This window comes from Odontesthes bonariensis, chromosome 15, assembly GCF_027942865.1.
Source record: "Odontesthes bonariensis isolate fOdoBon6 chromosome 15, fOdoBon6.hap1, whole genome shotgun sequence".
Taxonomy (NCBI): Eukaryota; Metazoa; Chordata; class Actinopteri; order Atheriniformes; family Atherinopsidae; genus Odontesthes; species Odontesthes bonariensis.
The window spans coordinates 4,127,510-4,149,053 of record NC_134520.1 but is presented as its reverse complement, the minus strand read 5'-3'; the positions used below and the strand labels follow the sequence as shown (position 1 = coordinate 4,149,053).

The following is a 21,544-nucleotide window of genomic DNA, read 5'->3' as shown; positions in this document are numbered from 1 at the left end:
ACAACAAAGGGACAGTTTACTGCAACAAAGACCCCTCCGTCCTGGAAGCCATGCTGGGCGCAAATTAGAACAAAAACCCACCCGTGAGCCTGTTTTAAAATGCTCTGCAAAAATTGGAGCCAGAGATAAAACAAGACTCATTGGCTGTTAGCTGAGATAGAAGGTGACAAGGGCCAAAATGACCAAACATGGAGTAGAAAAAATGAAGATACTTTTGATTGTACACTTTAAAACTGATCATTTTACACAATCCAGAAGGTACCACAAACCTACCACACAGACACACACTCACACACACACACACACACACACACACACAGAGAAGAAAGGCAGGTTAACAAGCAACGCATTTGGGCTATCTTGTTAAAGAGGCCGGTGCCAACCCCTCCCCCCCAAATCCCCAATTGAAGGTTCCCATTACCCAATAAGATACACATAAGCCTCACTGTTAACAGTTTCCGAAAACAGGCTTTTTTGGTACGTAGGATTAACGGAATCCTTATTCTAAAAAACAGCAGCTACTTTTTATCTTTGTTTAACTTCGCCACCGTGGGCATCACAAACTTTATTCTATTCGCTTTTGTTATGTTGTGGTGATTGGGCATATAGCAGTAAAAGATATACTATCTAAAGAGGTAGATCATTTGACAACCGAGTCTTTGATTCTAACCTGTAATGATTCAACAGATCTGACTTTGTCACTCTTTGTATGTCAAAAGGTTCCCTCTGAGAAAGTAGGTCGACACCACCTCATTCCAGTGACATCTTTGCAACCCGAGCGGCATGCAGGAGGCACACCTCCCGTTTGCTGAGATTGGATTATAAGCGACGGAACACACCCTGTCAATCCCAGAAGAGAGTCATCCCCACTGATGGATGGGTCCGTCAAACAGCTGATCAATGCTATCAGCCCAACCCTTCAAAACATACAGAGTGAGACAGAGCCACGAGTAGAACAGACTAATCAAGCAAACAAAAGGAAATGCAGATTACCTGTTGCTATGACAACTGCAGCTGTAGTGAGACAGCCCAGCTCTCTGACAGAGACCTAAATAGATTTGGCTTTTCGAGCACGGTGAAATTTGATACTGCTTAAAAGGCCAGGTGTTCCCTGATAACCAAGAGGAACAACGTAACCTGATTAAAGTGAATGTGGCTGCTTTATTTCAGACACTCAGCATGACCCAGCTCCATGCACGATTAGACAATGTGCACATATGGATGTATCTGCTCTCATGTTTGCATTTGATCCCCATAGGACCAGTTAATAACAGAACTGAATTTAAAAAAAATAATATGCAGAAGTCTGATCAGGTTGGTCATTTGGATTTATGTGTCATATTCTGCAGGGCAGCTGGGAGTCAGAGAGTGGACCCCCCCACCCATCCTCCACTTAACGCCACCCAGGCTAACCCCCACCGCACCGGATCCCTAGCTCATCATCATCAGACACCAGCAGCTGGTAGCATGCCCCCATTGAACTCCCTCCAGCACTTACTGGGCCTGGCTAATCATTGGTGCTCGCCACCAACCGCAGCCACCACACCTGCCCTCCCCCTTGCTCCTCACTGGTGGGACTGTCCCATCTGGGTCCTTGCGATGGGGGTGTCTTCTTATAGCTCAAAACAGCTCACGGTGCAAGTGAGAAGCGAGGAAACATCCATGATTGTAGTCAAATGCTGACATTTATGAGTTTAATACTTTCAGACTGTGGGAATGTAATTACCAAAACTTTGATACAGCAGACTTCAATAACAACACTGTGATAGTAATAGTGATGAATATGATTGCTGTGTTCATTCTTGGCAGACTCTTAGCAGTCATAACAATCTACTTTAAGGTTGTTTTTCCCCCCAATAATGCTCCCTGGGTTTATGCGAGGTTATAAAATTTCCTGTGTTTTTGTAATCAAGTCATTTTGATTTTGAAAAGGTATTGTATGAGTGACAATGCAGGGCAGTATGCTGATTGGAGTTTATTCTTAGATTAGTCATCATCATTAGCAGGGACCAGATGGTACATTGATCACGCACATTGCTTTGCTGCTCCGATATCTGTTTTCCTCATTAGAATCCGCATTCACGAACAGATACCGGAGTGTTTTATTTAGCTTTGGGCTTTTAAAGGACAACAACGCATGTCTGTTGATGTTATAAAAACAAATAAGCTGCTGGGTTCACACAACAAAGGCACTGAACAAGCAAAAATAAAGGTTGGCCTTTTATTCAAACCCAGAGACAGAAGAGTTACTCATTTGCATCTCTCAAATTTACAGCTGATGTTTGGGTAGTTGTTCATAAGGTAAGAGAGAAGATTTACTCAGGGAGAGGCAGATGAAACCCCCTCTATTAATTTCTCTTAAAGTCCTCACAGTCAGATTTACTATAGGACGCAGAACCATCTGACTCTTTCATCCACATAAAAATAGAATATGCCTGTGGTCATGTAGTGCTGCTGCTGCTGGTCAGACACATCATATGGTAGGGTTGCCTGTCAGCTTTGAGTACAGAACAGGCGATGGAGATTCATCTCCCCTGACATGCGCTGACATAGAAAACTATATTTAGCTGATGGCGTCCGTGCGTAAAGTGACGCTGGGTTAGGCGCACGCACAACAGTTGTGTTCTGAATACTGAGACTTCGAGCCCTAGAAAACTGGACAAAATGTAGGCTCATGGCAAAACATTGTTGAGGGGAAGCACGAAAAGGACAGAATTGTATTATTAGCCACATGAGACATGTAAAGTTAATCATTTAATTCATTACCGGTGATGTGGATATTGTATGAGCTTAGACGGGATCTTGTTTTTTAGTTTTCGGGAATTGAACTTGTGGGTTTACATGGATTATAGGGGCATTCAGTTCTAAATATATAACAAAGCTGTCGTGCACTATGAACTTTCATCCTACTGAACAGCGCAGTTAGCTGCGTGTGACGCTACAACAGGCTCATTACAGTATTAACTAAAGAAAACTGTGGCTGTAACAGGCCCACAATGCGACTCACCCTAACGTGGGCTACTTTTGGGAGCGTAGTGAGGGTGTAGGCCTACTGCACTTTATGAATAATGAAAAAGTGACGTAAACAATGCGGTCCTCTTTGCGGCTCGGGCTCGAGGCTCGAGGCGGGCGCACAGAGGCGTGATGCGGCCGTGACGTCGTTTCAATCGGGGACCTTTAATCCTCTGCCGCAGCAGCACAACCGGTTACCAGAGGAGGGGGTAGCACGGTCAGACAGGAATGGGCCGCACAGGCTAGGTTAGCGTACAAGGCCGAAAAAGCTCGGTCTTTAGGTAGAAGATAATATCACCGAGTAAAAGAGATTTTACAACAAAAACGAGGCGAATATTTGCATAGGCCGGACCCCCTCCTCGCTATTGCTTTAGCCTACAGCCTACCAACAGACATTCTTCTGCTGAAAATACCTCATAGAAACGACGGTTAATTATATTTTCAAGAGCATATTTGCTTCATTCAAACGCAGTGTTTTGTATTTGTAGTAGGCGTAGGGATACTGCGCCTCGTCCGGCCGGTTTTTCTGCGAGCAGTGCATTCCCCGGTTCGCCCTTCAGAAGCGTCGCCGCGTCCCCGGTTTTCCTGTCAGCTGCTGCGCATCAGCACAACATGCAGGATGAGCCTGTGGGGGTGACAACCACGCAGTTACCCCCGTCAACCGAAGAAGAGGACCGCGGCATCGACACGGTCAGACATTCTGCAAGGCAACCGAACCAAACCGACAACCAGCTGAGCTCGTTCACGTCGGATTACAGCCACCTAAACCAGAAGATAGCTTTCCCTGCTTTTGATCGAGAGCCTTTCTGCCCGACGCAGTCCCTCCGTGACCTTCAGCACAGCCGAAAAATACATCAGCAGTTAAGTCAGCACACTGGGTTTATCCCAGCAGAGTTGCCCCCACCCCAGGGACATTTCAGTCACCTGCCGCAGAGGCAGCCCTTCTCCAAACCCAATCGTAGCGTGGCTGACCCCTGCGGCTCTCCTGTGGAAGAGGCTGAAGCCGATGCTGCATCGCCATCGCCCTCTTCCGTAAACATAAACAAGATCCAAATGGACTCCCCCATCACCCACCATTTAAATAACGGCAATGGCAGCAGCAGCACCGGCAACATGTTGTCCGGAGGTCTCGGCGCCGCTTTCCCGAACCTCCCCAGCCAGGAGATGCAGAGCGCCAGCGGGGGCTCGTCCTCACCTTCGCTCCCCGGGTTCGGCACCCCTTGGTCCGTCCAGACCAGCTCCTCACCCCCACCAGTGCCCAACTCTATCAATCCCATCCACGCGAACGCCATCAACCAGATGCCCAGCACGGACTCTGAGAACAGCTTCTATCCAGGTGTCCCTTCCTCCATCAACCCGGCCTTCTTCCAGAGTTTTTCGCCGGTGTCAGCTAATCCGTGCGCCGGGATTAATGTGCAGGGCTTCAGCGGTCCTTTCTCGCCTCAGATAAATGTCCCTCAGCAGCCGCAGAGTCGCAGGTCCCCGGTCAGTCCCCAGATGCACCCCCAGCAGGGCGCCTTCCTGCAGCAGAGGAACAATTACAACCAACACCAGGTGAGCTGCTGGAGGGCATGAATCATATGAAGGTGACACATTGTGAGGGCTAATCTACCATCATGATTACTACACGGTAGCTAGTTTGTTCATTCAGTGTTTATAAATGGATATCAGACCCCACCACAACTCCATTCTTTGCTGCCTATTTGAATCAAAACGTTAGGGCTCTATACGTTTATGTGAAGACCAGGACTTGGATGTCTTTAGATTGAAAAGCACCCTGTGACGTTGTAGAGCTAAAGCCTGAATATGTGCGTGTGTGATTGGGTGCATGCATGCACAATCTGCAGCCACGTCTTTGAAGGATAAACAGTTCTTTTCATAATCATTAAAAAAAAAAGAAAAAAAAGCATGATGCATTATGCAAGGGCTCAAGTCACTACTCTTGAGGCAAAAGGAGGGAGGGGAGGGAGGGCTGAACAGGGGAACAAGGGAGCATCGTTGAATCTAGCTGTTGTTCTCTCCTGGAAGCTGGCAGTGGGATGCAGTCACATGGCACCGGACCATCCCTGTCTTGTGGTTCACTCGGTGGGAATACAAAGGCTCGAAGGGTTCTGTGTCCTAAATGGGTGCTTATTTGGGTGAAATGAAAGCACCCAGTATGATGGCTGGTGTTACTGCAGACAGTTGAGAGACCCTGAGGAGAGACCGCAACAGCAGAAGCTTAGATGATTGTTCCGGCTATGCAGCAGATGAGCTGGTAGCCTTCAGCTTCAGGTTTCTCATGTGATTTGCACACTGGGTGTGTGCAAGGGATCTTGTGTGTGGCTGGGTGTGCCTGTAGTGCATCTGCAGTCTTGTCGTCTCACCAACCTTTAACCCCCTCGCTTTGACTCCAGTATGAATATATTTGCATGAAACCATCGAACACAGTTGCGTGATTGTCTTCATGACCATGTGATCAAAAGTAGATTGAAACAAGAAAAAACAGAAAAGAAAATGCAAGATTTTTTGCAGTAGGTCCTTTGTACAACTGCTAGTTTTCAAACGTAGACTAGACTGAAGAGAGTTGTCTGTGTGTGATTTCCACATCAGATTAGGCATGACGAAATTGAATGTATGACGCTTAAGAAGGGGACACAAGGTCCAGGTGGAGGGAGAGTGTGTAAGTTACATTGGTGGTGTCGCAGGGCATGGGATGCTTAGTATTAGTCTTAAAGCCGTAAATCTTCTTATCTACCCACCCGTTACAGGAGCAGATCAAGTTAGGCAGTGACTGATTGGGGCGGGGGGTGGTGGTGGTGGTGGAGGGGGGAATTATAGGATAGGATGAAATGGAAATAATCTCCATTTATATATCCGTTTGTGGCATTTCTAACCCTTTCTGTGTCCTTCCCTTTGTTGCGCATGCAGCCCATGGTGAAGCCGTCTCCGTGGGGCAGTCACCAGGGGAACGGCTGGGGCTCCGGTGGGATGTCTTGGGGCAGGGACCACCGCAGAGGGAGCGGCATGGGTGTACCCGGCTCGGTCAGTCACGTCTCGCCCCTGAAGAAGCCCTTCTCCAGCAACGTCATCGCCCCGCCCAAGTTCCCACGCTCCGGAGGGACGCTGGGGCCCAAGGCCTGGTTAGAGGAGAACATGTTCCGCACAGACAGCAACAGCAACTCCTTGTTGCCCCTGCAGGTACGTGGTGAGGAAGGGCCGTGGCTGCGTTGGCTGGTGTCGGTGGTTTTGTGTGATGATTTGTTTGGTGTGTGTGCGTGGGTGACAGAAAGGTTTTGTTTTACGGCGCGAGAGTCAGTAAAAAAAGAACCAGCGACAGAGGTGGGGTCAATCAGATGAGTTTCAGATTAGACCAAAGGGCATAATAAAAGTTTCTGATAGGTAGAATTCACGATAATACCCAGCATGCTCAGAGGAGGGGAATTCATTCATTTTTTTTCCATGTTTGTCAATGTCTATCAAAGAAAGGTGAGGCCTTTTAGTGGCCATTTCATACAAACAAAACTGCAAGGATTGCATTGTTAGAAATTCAAATCTGTAATTCACTTGCTAATAATGTGTATAACATATTAAAAAGTCACAAATACTAGTATTTTGCTTGTTTAGTGTAATCTAACTGGATTCTTCACCGGCATTCATGAGGCTGCGTTATTTTCTAATACTCCTCACAGAAGTTGTTTTCACTCAAGCGCCGCAGTGCTGAACTTCACTGGACATCACCCAGAGGAGCTGAAATGTGAGAACAGAAATGCTCATGAGTGAATAGTGCAGGTAACTGTCCTGGAAAAAAAATAGGAGCAAACGAGCGGGTGTCTCATGTCCTGCCTCCTGTACGCTCAGCCCAGCTGCCAACGCTTGCTACAACTAAAGACTGTGTTTCCATTAGCATGAGGTTTTTTTTTTTGGACTGAGAGAGGGCAACTGCGGACAATATCTGCACACGTGTCCTATCACATAGCCTGGAGTGTATTTGTTATAATGATTGTGTGTCACCTCCTCAAAAGTTTACCGTTTGGAATACAGCTTTTAGCTCTGGAGCTCAGATTTACTTGTTTATTTCTCCTGTGAAACATTCAGACACAGAGTGCAACTGATTTGAAATAGAATACTCTTCACCGATTGTTTGTGTTGGGAAAAGTATATCTGTTGATGACAGATCCCATAATTTCCCGAACACGTAATGAATACTTTGCAAAAACTGCTAAAACCTCTAACTCAGTCAGTGTATTACTGTGTTGTAATGACTTCTTAAATTCACGTAAATCAGGTTCTCGGATCACGGCGCTGTGGCTGTGACTCATTCAAACTGTGTCACTAAATTGTGTGACTGTTGCTATGAGCTCAAATTATTAGTGGGATCTGTGCTGCTTCCTATTCCAGGAAACAGGCCTGAATCCATGGATTGTTAATTTCCATAAACAGTCTTGGATCCAGAATTTTTCAGATTCCAAGTCTTTTCCTTGCTTCCTTTCTGTTTAATGTTTGGCAGCCAGTGACAGACTGTGTCTCTGCTGTGTCACGTTTTTAACATCACACAGGGGTGGACGAGGGGAGAGAGTCTCTCCTGTGTATAAGGTGTGAGATAGTTCACTGTTTCTGAACAACAGACAGCCGTGACATCATCTAGAAACATTCTTTTTTTTTAAAGAGAAAAAAAAAAGAATATCCAGCCAATAATTACCATCTAAAATATGAAACCTTTTTAGACTTTGAGCTGCCATGAACTGACTCATGTCATGAATCAGGACAGCGTCAGTGCTGCCGTCATATGATTTAACCAATCAAAAGACTCTTGGATGCAATACCCCTTTTCTTTTTCAGATCAAGTATTGCTCATCTCATCTTACAGCTGTGGTTTTCGAGGGTATTTTGATGGCCAGATGATCACCACTCAAAAGAAAAGTGGCAGTGGTAAAGTCAATTGGGATTAGGCCAAAATCGCACTTGGTGGACTGTCTGAGGACAGTCTTAAGATATGGCTGGCTTCAGTTTCTTCAGTTTGGACGGGGAAAAAACATGAGTACCGTACGTCCTTTGAAACACTTATAAGAATGATGAAAAAGCTTCGATCCTAAAGCTTTTTCATCTCCTGGAAGGAGACGTTGCTGCTGAGCACCCCAACTGAAATGCCATTTAGTTCCATTGTATCGATGAAAAATCCGACAATGCTGTCTCCTAATGCGGAATTGGTAATGCAGAATAATCTTCATGGATAGAAACTAATTACAGGTAAATAACAAAATGCATCCGGTGGAATTTCATTGAGCTCTCTAAAGACAGAAATGCTATAAGTCATTTCCAGTATCTAGCAGGCTGTCTGTAGGTAATCGGTGATTCTTTTAACAGGGTTTAACAACGATGAAATCCAGATCATTCAACCTCAGCTCTTCTTTTTTCTGATTCACTTTCAGTGTTGCGTTGAAAATAAGTGAAAACAACACTGAAGCGAAATCCAACTATTCACAACCACGGCAGTGACATCACCGTGTGGCAGCTTTAGCTCAGGAGGAATAGTGGTCATCTGCCAATCAGAGCATTGCCTTCCCCAGTCCATATGATGCTCTTGGGCAGGACACTGAAGCCCACTTCGCTCCACTGAGTTACTTTGTGTGTGAATATGTGTATGTGGGTGAATGTGGATTGTAAGGAAAAGGTCAACAAGACCAGAAAAGTGCTGTTGAAGTGCGGCCCATGGTGGCCTTCAACTTGCCACCATATTCAGTGTAGATTAGTCGCTCTGGTGTATCATCATCATCATCATTATTATTATTATTGACCATAATATTACATTGAGGCAGGATTCAGAGATATGTGTTTCAGCCCTCAGTACTCCAGCTTCTCATTCACTTTGAATGGGAAGACATTATGTGTAGTCAAATTGAAATGCGGGTCCATTGCTTTGCTAGCGTCATGTACAGTGGAAAGTCGACAAAAGCTCAACTTTATAAGAGGCAGCGCAGGCACCAGCCAATAGAATAACGTGTCAGATCTTGTGACTGATTGCTCTCCTTTCGGTGTTAACCCATCTGGCTCATGTGAAATCTACCTAAAAAGACCCATCTTGGTGGCCCGCTGATGAACACAGACCTTCATCTCAGCTGTGCCGGTCTCTGTTTTCACTCTCACTCTGTCTCCCTGTTCAAACATCACATGGAATCTATCATAGGCCCCTTTTACAAGCTTACCTTCAGACTTCTAAACCAAATAAATACGGAAAGAATGTTAATCTGAATGTGAGGTACCAAGTAGCTTTACACTCAGAGGCTTTATTAATCATATGCAAAAGCACACAAGTGTGCTAGAAATGTGAGGGTTTCGCCCTGCATCGTGATGAGCGTTTGTTTTTTATCGGGCCTTGATGTAGAACCTCGCACCTGTGTTTTCCAGGACCGCTCCCGAATGTACGACAGTCTGAACATGCACTCCCTGGAGAGCTCTCTGATCGACATCATGCGAGCCGAGCAGGATCCGATGAAAGGTAAGATGTCCTTTCCCTTTCAGCCTGGGTTTGCAAGGTCAGGGGGAGGTGATCGTGTTCGGGGAGGCGACCCAACGTTGTGCAGAGCGACTCTTTGCAGGGAAGTGCTCTCAGAGCTGAGTTGTTTTTCCACACACAAGCTTATTTTCTCCCCGCTGAGAGCTTAATACTTGTGCCACCAGCTGCACGTTTACATGACCTTAAAGCTCTGATCCTGTTGCTGCTTAACCTGGGCAGCACACAGATCTGGGTAAGAAGTGCAGAACAGGCACAAGAGGAAGCGTGGTGTTTTTCTCTGCCGTGAGCGTATAACTGCTTAACAGTTGCTCCCTGCTAGATCATCTACGTGTATCACACCAAACTTTAGACTATTGAACTTAAAGAGAGATGAATGAGCCTGAGTTTCTTTGGAATTATACCTCAGAAGTATGCCGTGGCAGGCAGAGAATGTACTGTCGTGTGACACCGTCCTGGCCCCCTGTGCTCAGCTGCTGAACATCAGAGGAGCAGTGTCAAATGACTGCACCACTCACACTCTCCTCTACCCACCGACGGCTGCTTGTAGCTCATTTTCAGGCTCGCAAGCCAGATACACTCTCACTTTACAATATTACAGAGAAAGAACAGCACTGGTACAAGCAGACACGACTTCAGTGGTTACTGGTTTGTTCCTGTGTCACGCATCAAGCACCAGCGTTCCTTAGTATTTTACGATTATTCAACCTGCGCTGTCCTTTGCGGGGGGAGTTTCTTGTGTTTCCTGGCTGAACAGATGGAGAGGACATGGCCTAATGTGCACAGCAGGGGGAGGGGGGGGTCCGGACTAATTTTAGAAGCGATCACACTTCCACACACTGCGTACGACAGCCAAGAGGGGAGATGAGAGGGAAAGTGGGTTCGCAAGGGCCATTTATAGCATTGGCATAGTTAACACATGATAGCATTCTGGCTAACAGCTTCAAGATATAAAACTACATACACGTGTTTTTGTCAGGGATACCCAGTTTTGTATTGGCCACTGAAGCCCTGCATCCTGCTACAAAAACATTTTGTTTAATTGCAGTTTGCGCCACATTTCTGAAAGCACTCAGTGGATCCATTTGATCTTTAAAACCACTACCTAGTCATTACAGGTTCTGGTTCCTTCCAGTGTTTGGATAAAAAAAAAAAAAGACGGAATACACATTATACCCAAACCTGGAGAGGCATCAGCTTCTGGCTGGTGACCCACCCCGTGAGGGTAAAGGCTTGTGTTTAAGGTTGTGTATTTTTCAGTTTAGATATATGCGGTGCTAAAAGGAGAATATATTCTATTTTATTACGTTTAAAAATTTTGACACTTTAATCATTAAGTGACACTTCAACAATTTGTTTGCCCCAAGGAAAAAAATAAGCAGGGTATGAGATGGAGACATTTTTTAACCTCGAAACCGAAAAATAACTCCCAACTGTGGACACAAGTAAAAATGCTATGGCTTATTTCCCTCTTTCATTCACTGTATAAAATGTCAGAAAATAAAAAAGATATTTTTTTCATTAATTGCCGATTTTTTAAAACTGCCAGCACCACACCTGCTCTCAGCCATCTTTGCTTAAAAAGAACTGAAAGGGGAGGCAGTCAGTTAACTGAAGAACTGTTTCATGTTAGATTGAAATAAATATAGAAAAACTGCGGTGAAGGTTGGTGCGAAATCTGATATCTTAGGGACAAAAAGAACTTTTGTTTCTACTTGTGCCAACTGAAGTGTGCACTATAAAGGCACGATGAGACATTTATGACACAACGCCAGGCGGTTTGGGTGGGTTTTTATGTGCGTCTATTCCCATGTTGTGTTTGTCCTATGCTGTCCATCTTCTTTGTTTCATGCATACTTGTGTATTTCTGTCTGTATCTGTGTATAACATAAATGTGTGTGTGTGTGTTTCCCATGTCAGGCCGTGTGGGATGCCCTAACCCAGGGGCTGACGGCCTTCTCATGCTCAATGGTAATTATCTATATAAGTGTCTCATGACGCTTCCTCTGTCACTTCTTAGCTCAGTATGCACACTCAGGTGACTTCATACAACAAGACCACTCTATGTGAGCTGCTCTTATTCTTTTTTTTTTTTTCCTTTTGTAATAGTACTCTCATGAAAGGATTAGCGCCATTGTTACACTAAGTCATGAGGACTTTGAATGCACCTCAAGCAGTACTCGGTTACATCCTCGCATTAAACTTTTAATGCCGGTCAGTCTTATTGTTGTCCTGCAGAGACCTTATCTGCCTCACGCGGGACACATTATATCGGCATCTTTTTTTTTTCCTTATCCTGTCTGGCGTTTGCTGGCTCCTCTTGAGACACTGCGATCAGATCATTATTTTTGTCATTTTATTTTAGTTTTTGGCTCACGTCTCAGAGGAACACGCGTGTTGCCGTGTGTGATGAGACCTGCTGTCCCTGACAGAGGACATCCAGGACTTTGGAGTAATGTTATTTGCCTTCAATCAGTTTATCTCTCCGGTTTTACAACAGATCAGAACACTTTTATAAGCGTTTGCTTCTTTTCTTTGTGATAGGAACATAAACATGGTTTGTGTCCTCAACAAGAACACGAACCGTGGGCAGCTGTTAGTTGTCTCCTCGTTCTTACAAAGTTTTGTTGGAACAAGATTTAAGACCCTTGAAGTATTGAATTCAATTTAGCTTAAGTACACCAACTCAGCTGAGTGGTTGGTTAAAGAGGACATGAGGTAGATGCATATTCAACTCTTTTGTCACAAATACCCTCTGAGAAATGTTTGCACAGCTGAAACTTGCACTCTTGTACTTTTCTGCACGCAGCCAGGAGCTATGGGAGACGTCGAGGTAAATCCAGCTTTCTCCAATGTGTTTTTCCTCCTTTGTTTCATTTTCTTGTGGCATGTTTTGTTGCTTATTGTAAATGAATGCCAAACTGAAGCCTTGAGTCTGGAGTGAGACCTCACTGCCGCTCTACTTTTGAACTGTGGATCACGTTCATATTAACTTGCAACGTAAAGTTTTACATTCTACTCTCTAAATTGTGATTGGCGATGGGAAAATACACCAGAAGTACTTTGACTTTATTGTCTTAGTATCCAGACATGCATGATGGCAAAGGTTTCAGGGTTGGCCGTGTTAATCCAAGGCACTATGGCTGTGCCTCCTCCTTATAGATCCCCCATGTGTTAAGACTTTATTCTTCATGACGGTTGTCTGTACAGAGGTGTAATGGTACATGTATTTTGGTGTGAAAGTGCACAACTGTAGGAAACTTTCTGTCTCAGAAGGCACAATCGTTCCCATTTACTGTGACTGTGCATGTCTGTTGGCTCTGCATGGACTGATGACCTGTCCTATCGCCCATTGCAACTCGAACAAGGCTCCAACCTTTTGAGACCCTTCAGAATAACGTACTGTAGCTAACAGATGGACGGGAGGCTGTGCTTTTAAGTGCTGACAAAAAGGGAGGGAGGCAGCAAAAATAATGAGCTGGAATTGCACCGCTCGTTGAAATCTGATTAGAGGCAAACCGTCCATCAAGACATCGGTAATAAACTGAATTCGAACACATTTGAAGCAAACGTTAAGTCACTTTCCGTACAAGTTCCACTTGCAGAAAAGAGCTGTTATTCTCCCTCTCCAGGTTTTCAGTACCAGCTAACATCTAACCTTGCTCTAAAATTTGTTTCTAAAAAAACTTGATTTACTTTGTTTAAAAAAAAGACAAAAACAAACCAACTTCTTTCTGAATATGTTGAAACAATTGATACCAATAGCTCTTCACCATTTCACATGTTTTCTGGGTTTTCAATCAGTCCAAATGTGGGAGTAACCCGGGTACAGTCACGTGTCTTATGACATCTCGTTCATTCCCTCTATTAGTGTCGGCATTGCTAGCTTGCTCATCTTAGCTACAGCAGTCAAAGAGGAAAGTGCCTTATTCTGCTCACAAATCATGTATAAATAACCGTGAATCACCCAGAAAAAGTGGCTGCTAATCCAGCATCGTTTTACTAAGCTCATAACAACCACTTAGTTAGCTAGCTTGGTATGTAGCAAGAAGACGTTGTAGAGTCTGTTTGATTCCGCCTGATTCCACAACCACTTTTGTCATCACTGTCTAACACGTGCTGGCTTGCTGTGAACGTATTTATTAAGCATGGCACAAAAGTCACTGTGAAACAAAAAACCGCATCGAAGTGACCGTTAACATCTCAGTTTGACATAAAAATTAAGCTAAAGTGTCACACAATCTTTTTGCACCAGCGACATTGAAATAGGAATGATAAAGTTAGGTTTCAATAATTTCTTCAGTTAGCGTTTTATTTCTTTATTTTGGACAGTTCATTGGTATTGGTGGTTATGTGATCACTTTTAAAAATCTGTACCCTTTGTGGCTCTGCGTGGCTCTGCGGGCTCTGCGGGCTCTGCGGGGCTCTTTGCGTGGCTCTGCGGGCTCTGCGGGCTCTGCGGGGCTCTTTGCGTGGCTCTGCGGGGCTCTGCGGGGCTCTGCGGGCTCTGTGTGGCTCTGCGGGCTCTGCGGGGCTCTGCGGGGCTCTGCGGGGCTCTTTGCGTGGCTCTGCTCTGCGTGGCTCTGCGGGCTCTGCGGGCTCTGCGGGCTCTGCGGGGCTCTTTGCGTGGCTCTGCGGGCTCTGCGGGGCTCTTTGCGTGGCTCTGCTCTGCGGGGCTCTGCGTGGCTCTGCGTGGCTCTGCGGGGCTCTGCGGGGCTCTGCGGGGCTCTGCGGGGCTCTGCGGGCTCTGTGTGGCTCTGCGGACTCTGCGGACTCTGCGGGCTCTGCGTGGCTCTGCGTGGCTCTGCGTGGCTCTGCGGGGCTCTGCGGGGCTCTGCGTGGCTCTGCGTGGCTCTGCGGGGCTCTGCGGGGCTCTGCGGGGCTCTGCGGGCTCTGTGTGGCTCTGCGGACTCTGCGGACTCTGCGGGCTCTGCGTGGCTCTGCGTGGCTCTGCGTGGCTCTGCGTGGCTCTGCGTGGCTGGGCTCTGCGGGCTCTGCGGGCTCTGCGGGCTCTGCGGGCTCTGTGTGCCTCTGCGTGGCTCTTTGCGTGGCTGGGCTCTGCGGGCTCTGCAGGCTCTGCGTGGCTCTGTGTGCCTCTGCGTGGCTCTTTGCGTGGCTGGGCTCTGCGGGCTCTGCAGGCTCTGCGTGGCTCTTTGCGTGGCTCTGCTCTGCGTGGCTCTGCGGGCTCTGCGGGCTCTGCAGGCTCTGCGTGGCTCTTTGCGTGGCTCTGCTCTGTGTGGCTCTGCGGGCTCTGCAGGGCTCTGTGTGGCTCTGCGTGGCTCTGTGTGGCTCTGCGTGGCTCTTTGCGTGGCTGGGCTCTGCGTGGCTCTGCGTGGCTCTGCGTGGCTCTTTGCGTGGCTCTTTGCGTGGCTCTGCTCTGCGGGCTCTGCGGGCTCTGCAGGCTCTGCGTGGTTCTGCGGGCTCTGCGGGCTCTGCGGGCTCTGCGGGCTCTGCGTGGCTCTGTGTGGCTCTGTGTGCCTCTGCGTGGCTCTTTGCGTGGCTGGGCTCTGCGGGCTCTGCAGGCTCTGCGTGGCTCTTTGCGTGGCTCTGCTCTGCGTGGCTCTGCGGGCTCTGCAGGCTCTGCGTGGCTTTTTGCGTGGCTCTGCTCTGTGTGGCTCTGCGGGCTCTGCAGGGCTCTGTGTGGCTCTGCGTGGCTCTGTGTGGCTCTGCGTGGCTCTTTGCGTGGCTGGGCTCTGCGTGGCTCTGCGTGGCTCTGCGTGGCTCTGCGTGGCTCTTTGCGTGGCTCTTTGCGTGGCTCTGCTCTGCGGGCTCTGCGGGCTCTGCGGGCTCTGCGGGCTCTGCGGGCTCTGCGTGGTTCTGCGGGCTCTGCGGGCTCTGCGGGCTCTGCGGGCTCTGCGTGGCTCTGCTCTGCGCGGTTCTGCGTGGCTCTGCGTGGCTCTGCTCTGCGTGGCTCTGCGTGGCTCTGCGTGGCTCTGCGTGGCTCTGCTCTGCGCGGTTCTGCGTGGCTCTGCGTGGCTCTGCGTGGCTCTGCGTGGCTCTGCGTGGCTCTGCGTGGCTCTGCTCTGCGCGGTTCTGCGTGGCTCTGCTCTGCTCTTAACAGAATGCTTGACAACTGCTGTTTTCTTATCTGCCTTTTTTGCTCCACCAGGCCGCTCCTCCCTCTTTCCTATTGATGACAATCTCCTCGATGATGGCCACAGCAACCAAGGTGTCCCAGGAGTTCTTGGCTCCCCTAACTGTTACCCCCACCAAAACGGGGAACGCATCGAGCGTTTCTCTCGTAAGGTGTTTGTGGGAGGTTTGCCTCCTGACATAGACGAAGGTGAAGACAACGGAAAGTTTGTGGTGATGCTGTTGTTCTGTTTGTCCTTTGGTGTTTCTGTTCCACCGTCTGTCTTTCTCTTTCATCACTCATCTGTTCCCTTTTCTTTTTTTTTTGACTTTCCTTCAGATGAAATCACCTCAAGCTTCCGTCGCTTTGGTCACCTGGTGGTTGACTGGCCACACAAAGCAGAGAGCAAATCCTATTTTCCACCGAAAGGTACTGACAAAAGCAGTGCAATTGACGAGCAATTTATAGTTTACTAAGCTCAGCTGCATTCCCACTGAGCTTTGATGGTGTGAAGCTACGGTGCAAATAAAGAGACGTCCTCTTGAATAATAAGGAGAGTTGTAAAGCTCCAAAGGTTTTCTGTGTGTTCGACGCACACATTGAGGCTCTGTGTGTCTGTGTTTGTTCTAGGATATGCATTCCTGCTGTTCCAGGAGGAGAGCTCAGTGCAGGCTCTGATTGAGGCCTGCATGGAGGAGGACGGGAAGCTCTACCTGTGTGTCTCCAGCCCCACTATCAAGGACAAACCCGTGAGTTCGCCATGTGAAAGCAGTGGTATGACATTTTCTGTGAGCAAAAAGAAAGAAGTTGTCTAGTTTTAAACATGACCTTGTCTACAGGTACAAATTAGACCTTGGAACCTCAGTGACAGTGATTTTGTGATGGACGGATCTCAGCCCCTCGATCCTCGCAAGACCATCTTTGTGGGAGGTGTCCCTCGCCCCCTGAGAGCAAGTCAGTGCACCCGTTTTGTTTGACAGACATATAGCCCGATAGCCTCAGACGGACAGCTTCTGCTCTGCTTCTCCTCACATCCTGGTATTGAACTTCCTCATCTCCTTTCACTTCTTTCCCTTTTATCTCCCCCCTTTTTCGCCCTATGATTAGTTGAGCTGGCCATGATTATGGATCGCCTCTATGGTGGAGTGTGCTACGCAGGAATCGACACAGATCCGGAGCTCAAGTACCCCAAGGGGGCGGGACGCGTGGCCTTCTCCAATCAGCAGAGTTACATCGCTGCCATTAGCGCCAGATTCGTCCAGCTGCAGCATGGCGACATTGATAAGCGGGTACGACCTCCCTTTCATTATCAGTTTGCACAATCTCTTCTTTTCATAATGTGTATCTAAAGCTATCATTATTGGGCTGACTCATTCACACAATTTCTGTATGTCTCTGTGCTCTAAGTGTTCCTTCTGTTGCTTCAGAGCTTTAATGATTAGCTTCCTTCTCCGTCACTGTTGCATTATGTTTCATCCCTTCATCAGCATTCTAATTATATGCATTCTCCTCGTGAATTCGTGTCTGCAGGTGGAGGTGAAGCCCTACGTCTTGGACGACCAGCTGTGTGATGAGTGCCAGGGTGCACGCTGCGGTGGCAAATTTGCTCCCTTTTTCTGCGCTAATGTCACCTGCCTTCAGTACTACTGCGAGTTCTGCTGGGCCAACATCCACTCCCGCGCGGGACGAGAGTTTCACAAGCCCCTGGTCAAAGAGGGCGCCGACCGGCCCCGCCAGATTCACTTCCGCTGGAACTAGAGATGCGACTCCACATCCACGATTACACAGCCAGAGGAAAGGGAAATGAAATGCTGGCTAACAGGAAAAAGAGCATCACTCTGCCTCTCCTGCTTTCTTAAGCTATCAGTATAATCAAGTGCGTAACACTATACAGTATATACTATATATAGCTATATATCTTTTGTAGCAGCCAAACACCACAAGCCTCAGTTTTTCACCAAAACCCCCCTCACATCTCAGGCTCTGACAACTCTACAACTCTTTTGTGGTACTTTCATCTTTTCTAAGAGAAGATTTAAAAAGAAATTGATTTTTGTAGCTTTTTTTATTATTATTATTATTATGATTATTATTATTATTAATATTATTATTATTATTTTTGTATGTGAGATTTAAAATAGAAACGGGAATGTTTTTTGCATGGGGGCAGCTTGTCTGTCTATTTGTCTGCTGCTAGCAACCACACCGTGCGTTCAGTGCACACTTGTTTCCGGGAAAAACCTTGATTCTTTAACGTTGACGCCTGCCGCAGGTCATTAACCAAAGGTAGCAAAAATGATAGGAAGCGCAAATTGACACATTGTCTGCCGCGAAACAAAATCTTGTTTTTTAACGCCGCCATGGGCTCTTTCTTCTTTTTTAAAGACTTTATTCGAGGAAAAGAAAAGAAATAAGGTTATTTTTTGCGCTCATACTGACCTGTAGAGTGATACCTCAAAATACTAAATCTGGTTTCTGCTAACTGTATACAACATTTATACTTAACAAGCTACTTTAGAAGCTTTGCTGCTATATATACATATATATGAATAGATATGTTGGCATATTTCATGCCATTTATGAACCTGAATCATGTAAAATAAAATGCAGTATGCACTCAACCACTTATGGCCCCCGTTGCCATAGAAAGAGTTAGAGTGCATGTAACCACAATAGGCTTTGCTACACAAATAGCATGCAGGATAGATGTGGGGCAAAAAAAAAAGATTAAATAAAGAAAAACCCTGCAGTCATACTTAAAGGCGAGAGAAAAATTCTATAGTGATTCTATAGCACGATCAATTACAGAAGCCTGAGAGGGAAAAAATCTGATGAAGCTCAATAAGTGAAAATAACATATGTAAACTTGCATGCATTGATGTGTCTCTGTTGTTTGATCTGTTTACATACTTATAAATTCAAAAAGTGATATTGGTTCACCTGTAGACTTAGTGGATGCCATCGTTTGGTGACCTGGTGGCTTACATGGCAAAAAAAAACAAAAAACAAGAAAAAGTGAAAAAAAATTGAAAAAAAGGTGTTGAAAAGCAGAGTGGTGTTCAGTGGTTTGTGTTTGTGTTGTCCATGTGCTGTGTGACTGTTGCTAGTGTAGACCTAGGCTCTAGTTTAGTTGCTGACAGATGACATAGAGGAGAGTCTGTGAACATGCCTTTACCCTTCCTACCCTGAATCTTTGTACGGCTCCAGTGGTTAATCTGTTAAAGCATCGCAGACCAGATGCAAACTCAAGACTTTCAGTTTCGAAAGAGCGAACTGGGTCACAGTAATAAGCCTCCTTAGAGCACGTCATTACACTGCTTATTTTGTTTATATGCCGTTTTGTTTGAGTTCCACCCCGACTCTTGAAAGACTCTTTCAGAACTATTTAGGGACAATCTCTCTGTGAGGATGGCGGCCCGGCCGTCCGTTCGGTACTGTACAGGTGCGTTGCTCTGGTGCCGTGTGGTTTTAGTGTTCCATGCCCCCGTGTGTGCTCCTCAGTATCAGTGTTAAGGCGTCAAGTGTGTGCTGTTACAAAACCTTAACGGGATGGAAACTCAAAGCTTAACTTCTTCTCTAGCTGGTTTGGTTGATTTAACTTGTTTGTGTCGACTACTTGCTCATCACTGGCCCTTCAATATGCTTTTGATAATATATATTATGCACTACTTTTCTATATCCCCCGCTTATTTTCCTTCTTTTTCGCGACCTTCAAGTGGTTTCAGTGCAGATACGTGCTCCACCTATTTATAATTGTATAGATGATTTATTAAATTTTTATTTTTTCATGATTACGTATTTAAGCTGTAGCGTGAAGCAGTGGTCTTAAGTTATCTATGTTTTGTGTGAATAGAGCAAGAATCCGATATTTTCTAATATATTCTAATGTAATCTGGCTGTTGCGAGGACCGGGAGTCAGAACGGCATCGCAGGCTGTGACTCGATAAGAGGCAAAAGCTGAAATACCCTCCCTACTCTCCTCCCCCCTCGCCTCCCCTCTCCCTCCCTCGTGGCTTTAGTTCTCATGGCGTCTCATGATGTTTGGATATCGTCACCTGTAACACTTGACTCGTGCTGTTTTTTGTGAGGTTCTATTTTCTATGTTAAACACTGTTACTTTGTTCTGTATGTGTCCTTGTTTTTGTAAAAATCATATTTATTTCACTATTTTTGTAGACAAAAAAAAAAGACTATTTGATTTTGATTGTATTTTTCTATTTAAATAGGACTAATATTCCAATTTATTTCCCCCCTATTATGTCCAAAAGTTCTGTTCAAAGACAAAGAATCATGTCATTCGTGACATCATCAGAGTTTTTGATACACAGTCGATTCTTATTTTGATACACATGACACGTTTCATTTGAAGGAAGGAAACATGAAGGTTTTATTTCATTCTGGGAAGACACTTGAGATTCTCCCCTGTTGCATCGAGGCCTCGGCTGCCTGTCCTCGTAGATGCTCTGAAACTTGAATATAACACATTTTGAAAGGCTGACTAACCTCGAATCTGTGTTGTGATGTGCAATACTGTTTCTAATGTTTGTATAAAAGTAAGAACTACAGTGTAAACCTTTTTAATGCAGATTTATTTTTTTCATTGCATATTTTGCAGATTTCTGATCCACAGTGTCATTTTTTACTGTCAGAAAAAGAAACCCCGTTTTTTCATTGCAAGTATTTTTAAATCCAGATTTGTACTGATGTAAATGATTGTAGTTATTTTGGATAGTGTTTTGCTAACAAAGGAGAGACTTTTTCATGCATATTTCTATTTCCTTTCATCTTGTTTTATCCCGCATTTTTATTTCGTTTAATAGTAGCAAAATTCTTGGAATAATTTTTTCATATTTAAACCTCATTGGTATTATTTTGTATTTTTATGTGAAAACACACTATATATAATTTAAGATGCTAGTTGCTAAGATATCATTTTGAGTTTGATTATTTCTAAAGCTAAATATTTGTAATTTTATCGTTAAAGTGACTAATTTCTAAATCAGAGTTCGTGTATAGATTCACTAAAGTGGTTTATGAGGTGTTTGGATTGTAATTATTACTGAATGGTTCTTTGATATGCAAAATTAATATCATGTTTATTTTTATTTTTGTTGGTTTTGTATTTAAATGGGGTGTTGATTACAATATTTTTTCTTTCTTTCTTTCTTTTTCTTTCACTTCCTGAATAAAGACCCATTCTGTTTGGACACAAATTGGCTATATGCATTTCCTCTTCTTCCTTATTTAGCTGTAGCTTGTCATATATTCATGGCTTCATATATAACCCAGCTTCCAGAAAAACACAACTGAAAACGATGATTTAGCAAATCAAATATGCCTCCTATTTTAATCCCAACAGTTCTGGGCTGTATTTTTTCATTAGCTCCAACGAGGAGGTTCTGCAATTGGTTTGGTTAGTTGATCTTTTTTCTCTGCATTAGCAGGATTGGTAATAAGCCGTAAAAGTTATGGCTTTCTATTAGGTTTACTAAAAGACAGGTCAGCTTAGACGTGATTGCATTTTGAAGCTGTTCAAGATCTATACCTGAATCTAGGATTTCTTATTTAACTTTGACAGATGTTTGCAATCACGTACTGGTCTTGTTTCTTAATGTGCCAAATGTTTTCAGTGGTTGACGGGGCTGAACTGCAGGCAGGTCAGCTTAGCACCCTAATACAACAGCCACCCCATATGTGCAGAATGTGGTTTCATTTGAATTTGTGGATCCATTGAAGAAATATGTTTACCACCAACGATCAGAAGTATTCCTTAATCTGAGATCACAAGCACACAGTATTGGTTTTGGCCCCGTCCTTATTGTGAGGAGACTGACAAATGGTGATTTGACAGCAGTATACTGCTACTTTTGGACAGTGCTAGTGTTTCACCAACCCAACAGTCGCCTGCCAATCGGAAGGTTGGTGGATCAACTCTAGGCTTCTCAAGGCCACATGTCAAAGTGTTG

At 45.4% G+C, this 21,544-nt stretch overlaps 1 protein-coding gene across 3 annotated transcripts; it reads left to right on the top strand.

The window, feature by feature from the left end:
• Positions 1-3,434: 3,434 nt before the first annotated feature.
• On the top strand, positions 3,435-20,791 carry cpeb2 (cytoplasmic polyadenylation element binding protein 2). 3 transcript variants are annotated; one of them, XM_075484738.1, is made up of 11 exons: positions 3,435-4,566; positions 5,923-6,192; positions 9,400-9,490; positions 11,426-11,476; positions 12,315-12,338; positions 15,615-15,788; positions 15,918-16,007; positions 16,209-16,327; positions 16,418-16,532; positions 16,686-16,867; positions 17,109-20,791. In XM_075484738.1, exons 1-11 carry the CDS (start codon positions 3,625-3,627, stop codon positions 17,334-17,336), a joined length of 2,286 nt encoding a protein of 761 aa, XP_075340853.1. In that variant the 5' UTR covers positions 3,435-3,624; the 3' UTR covers positions 17,337-20,791. The 3 variants fall into 3 exon arrangements, with proteins under 3 accessions (XP_075340853.1, XP_075340852.1, XP_075340851.1); XM_075484737.1 differs by lacking the exon at positions 11,426-11,476 and having other exon boundaries at positions 3,536-4,566; XM_075484736.1 differs by lacking the exon at positions 12,315-12,338 and having other exon boundaries at positions 3,536-4,566.
• The last annotated feature ends 753 nt before the right edge of the window (positions 20,792-21,544 follow it).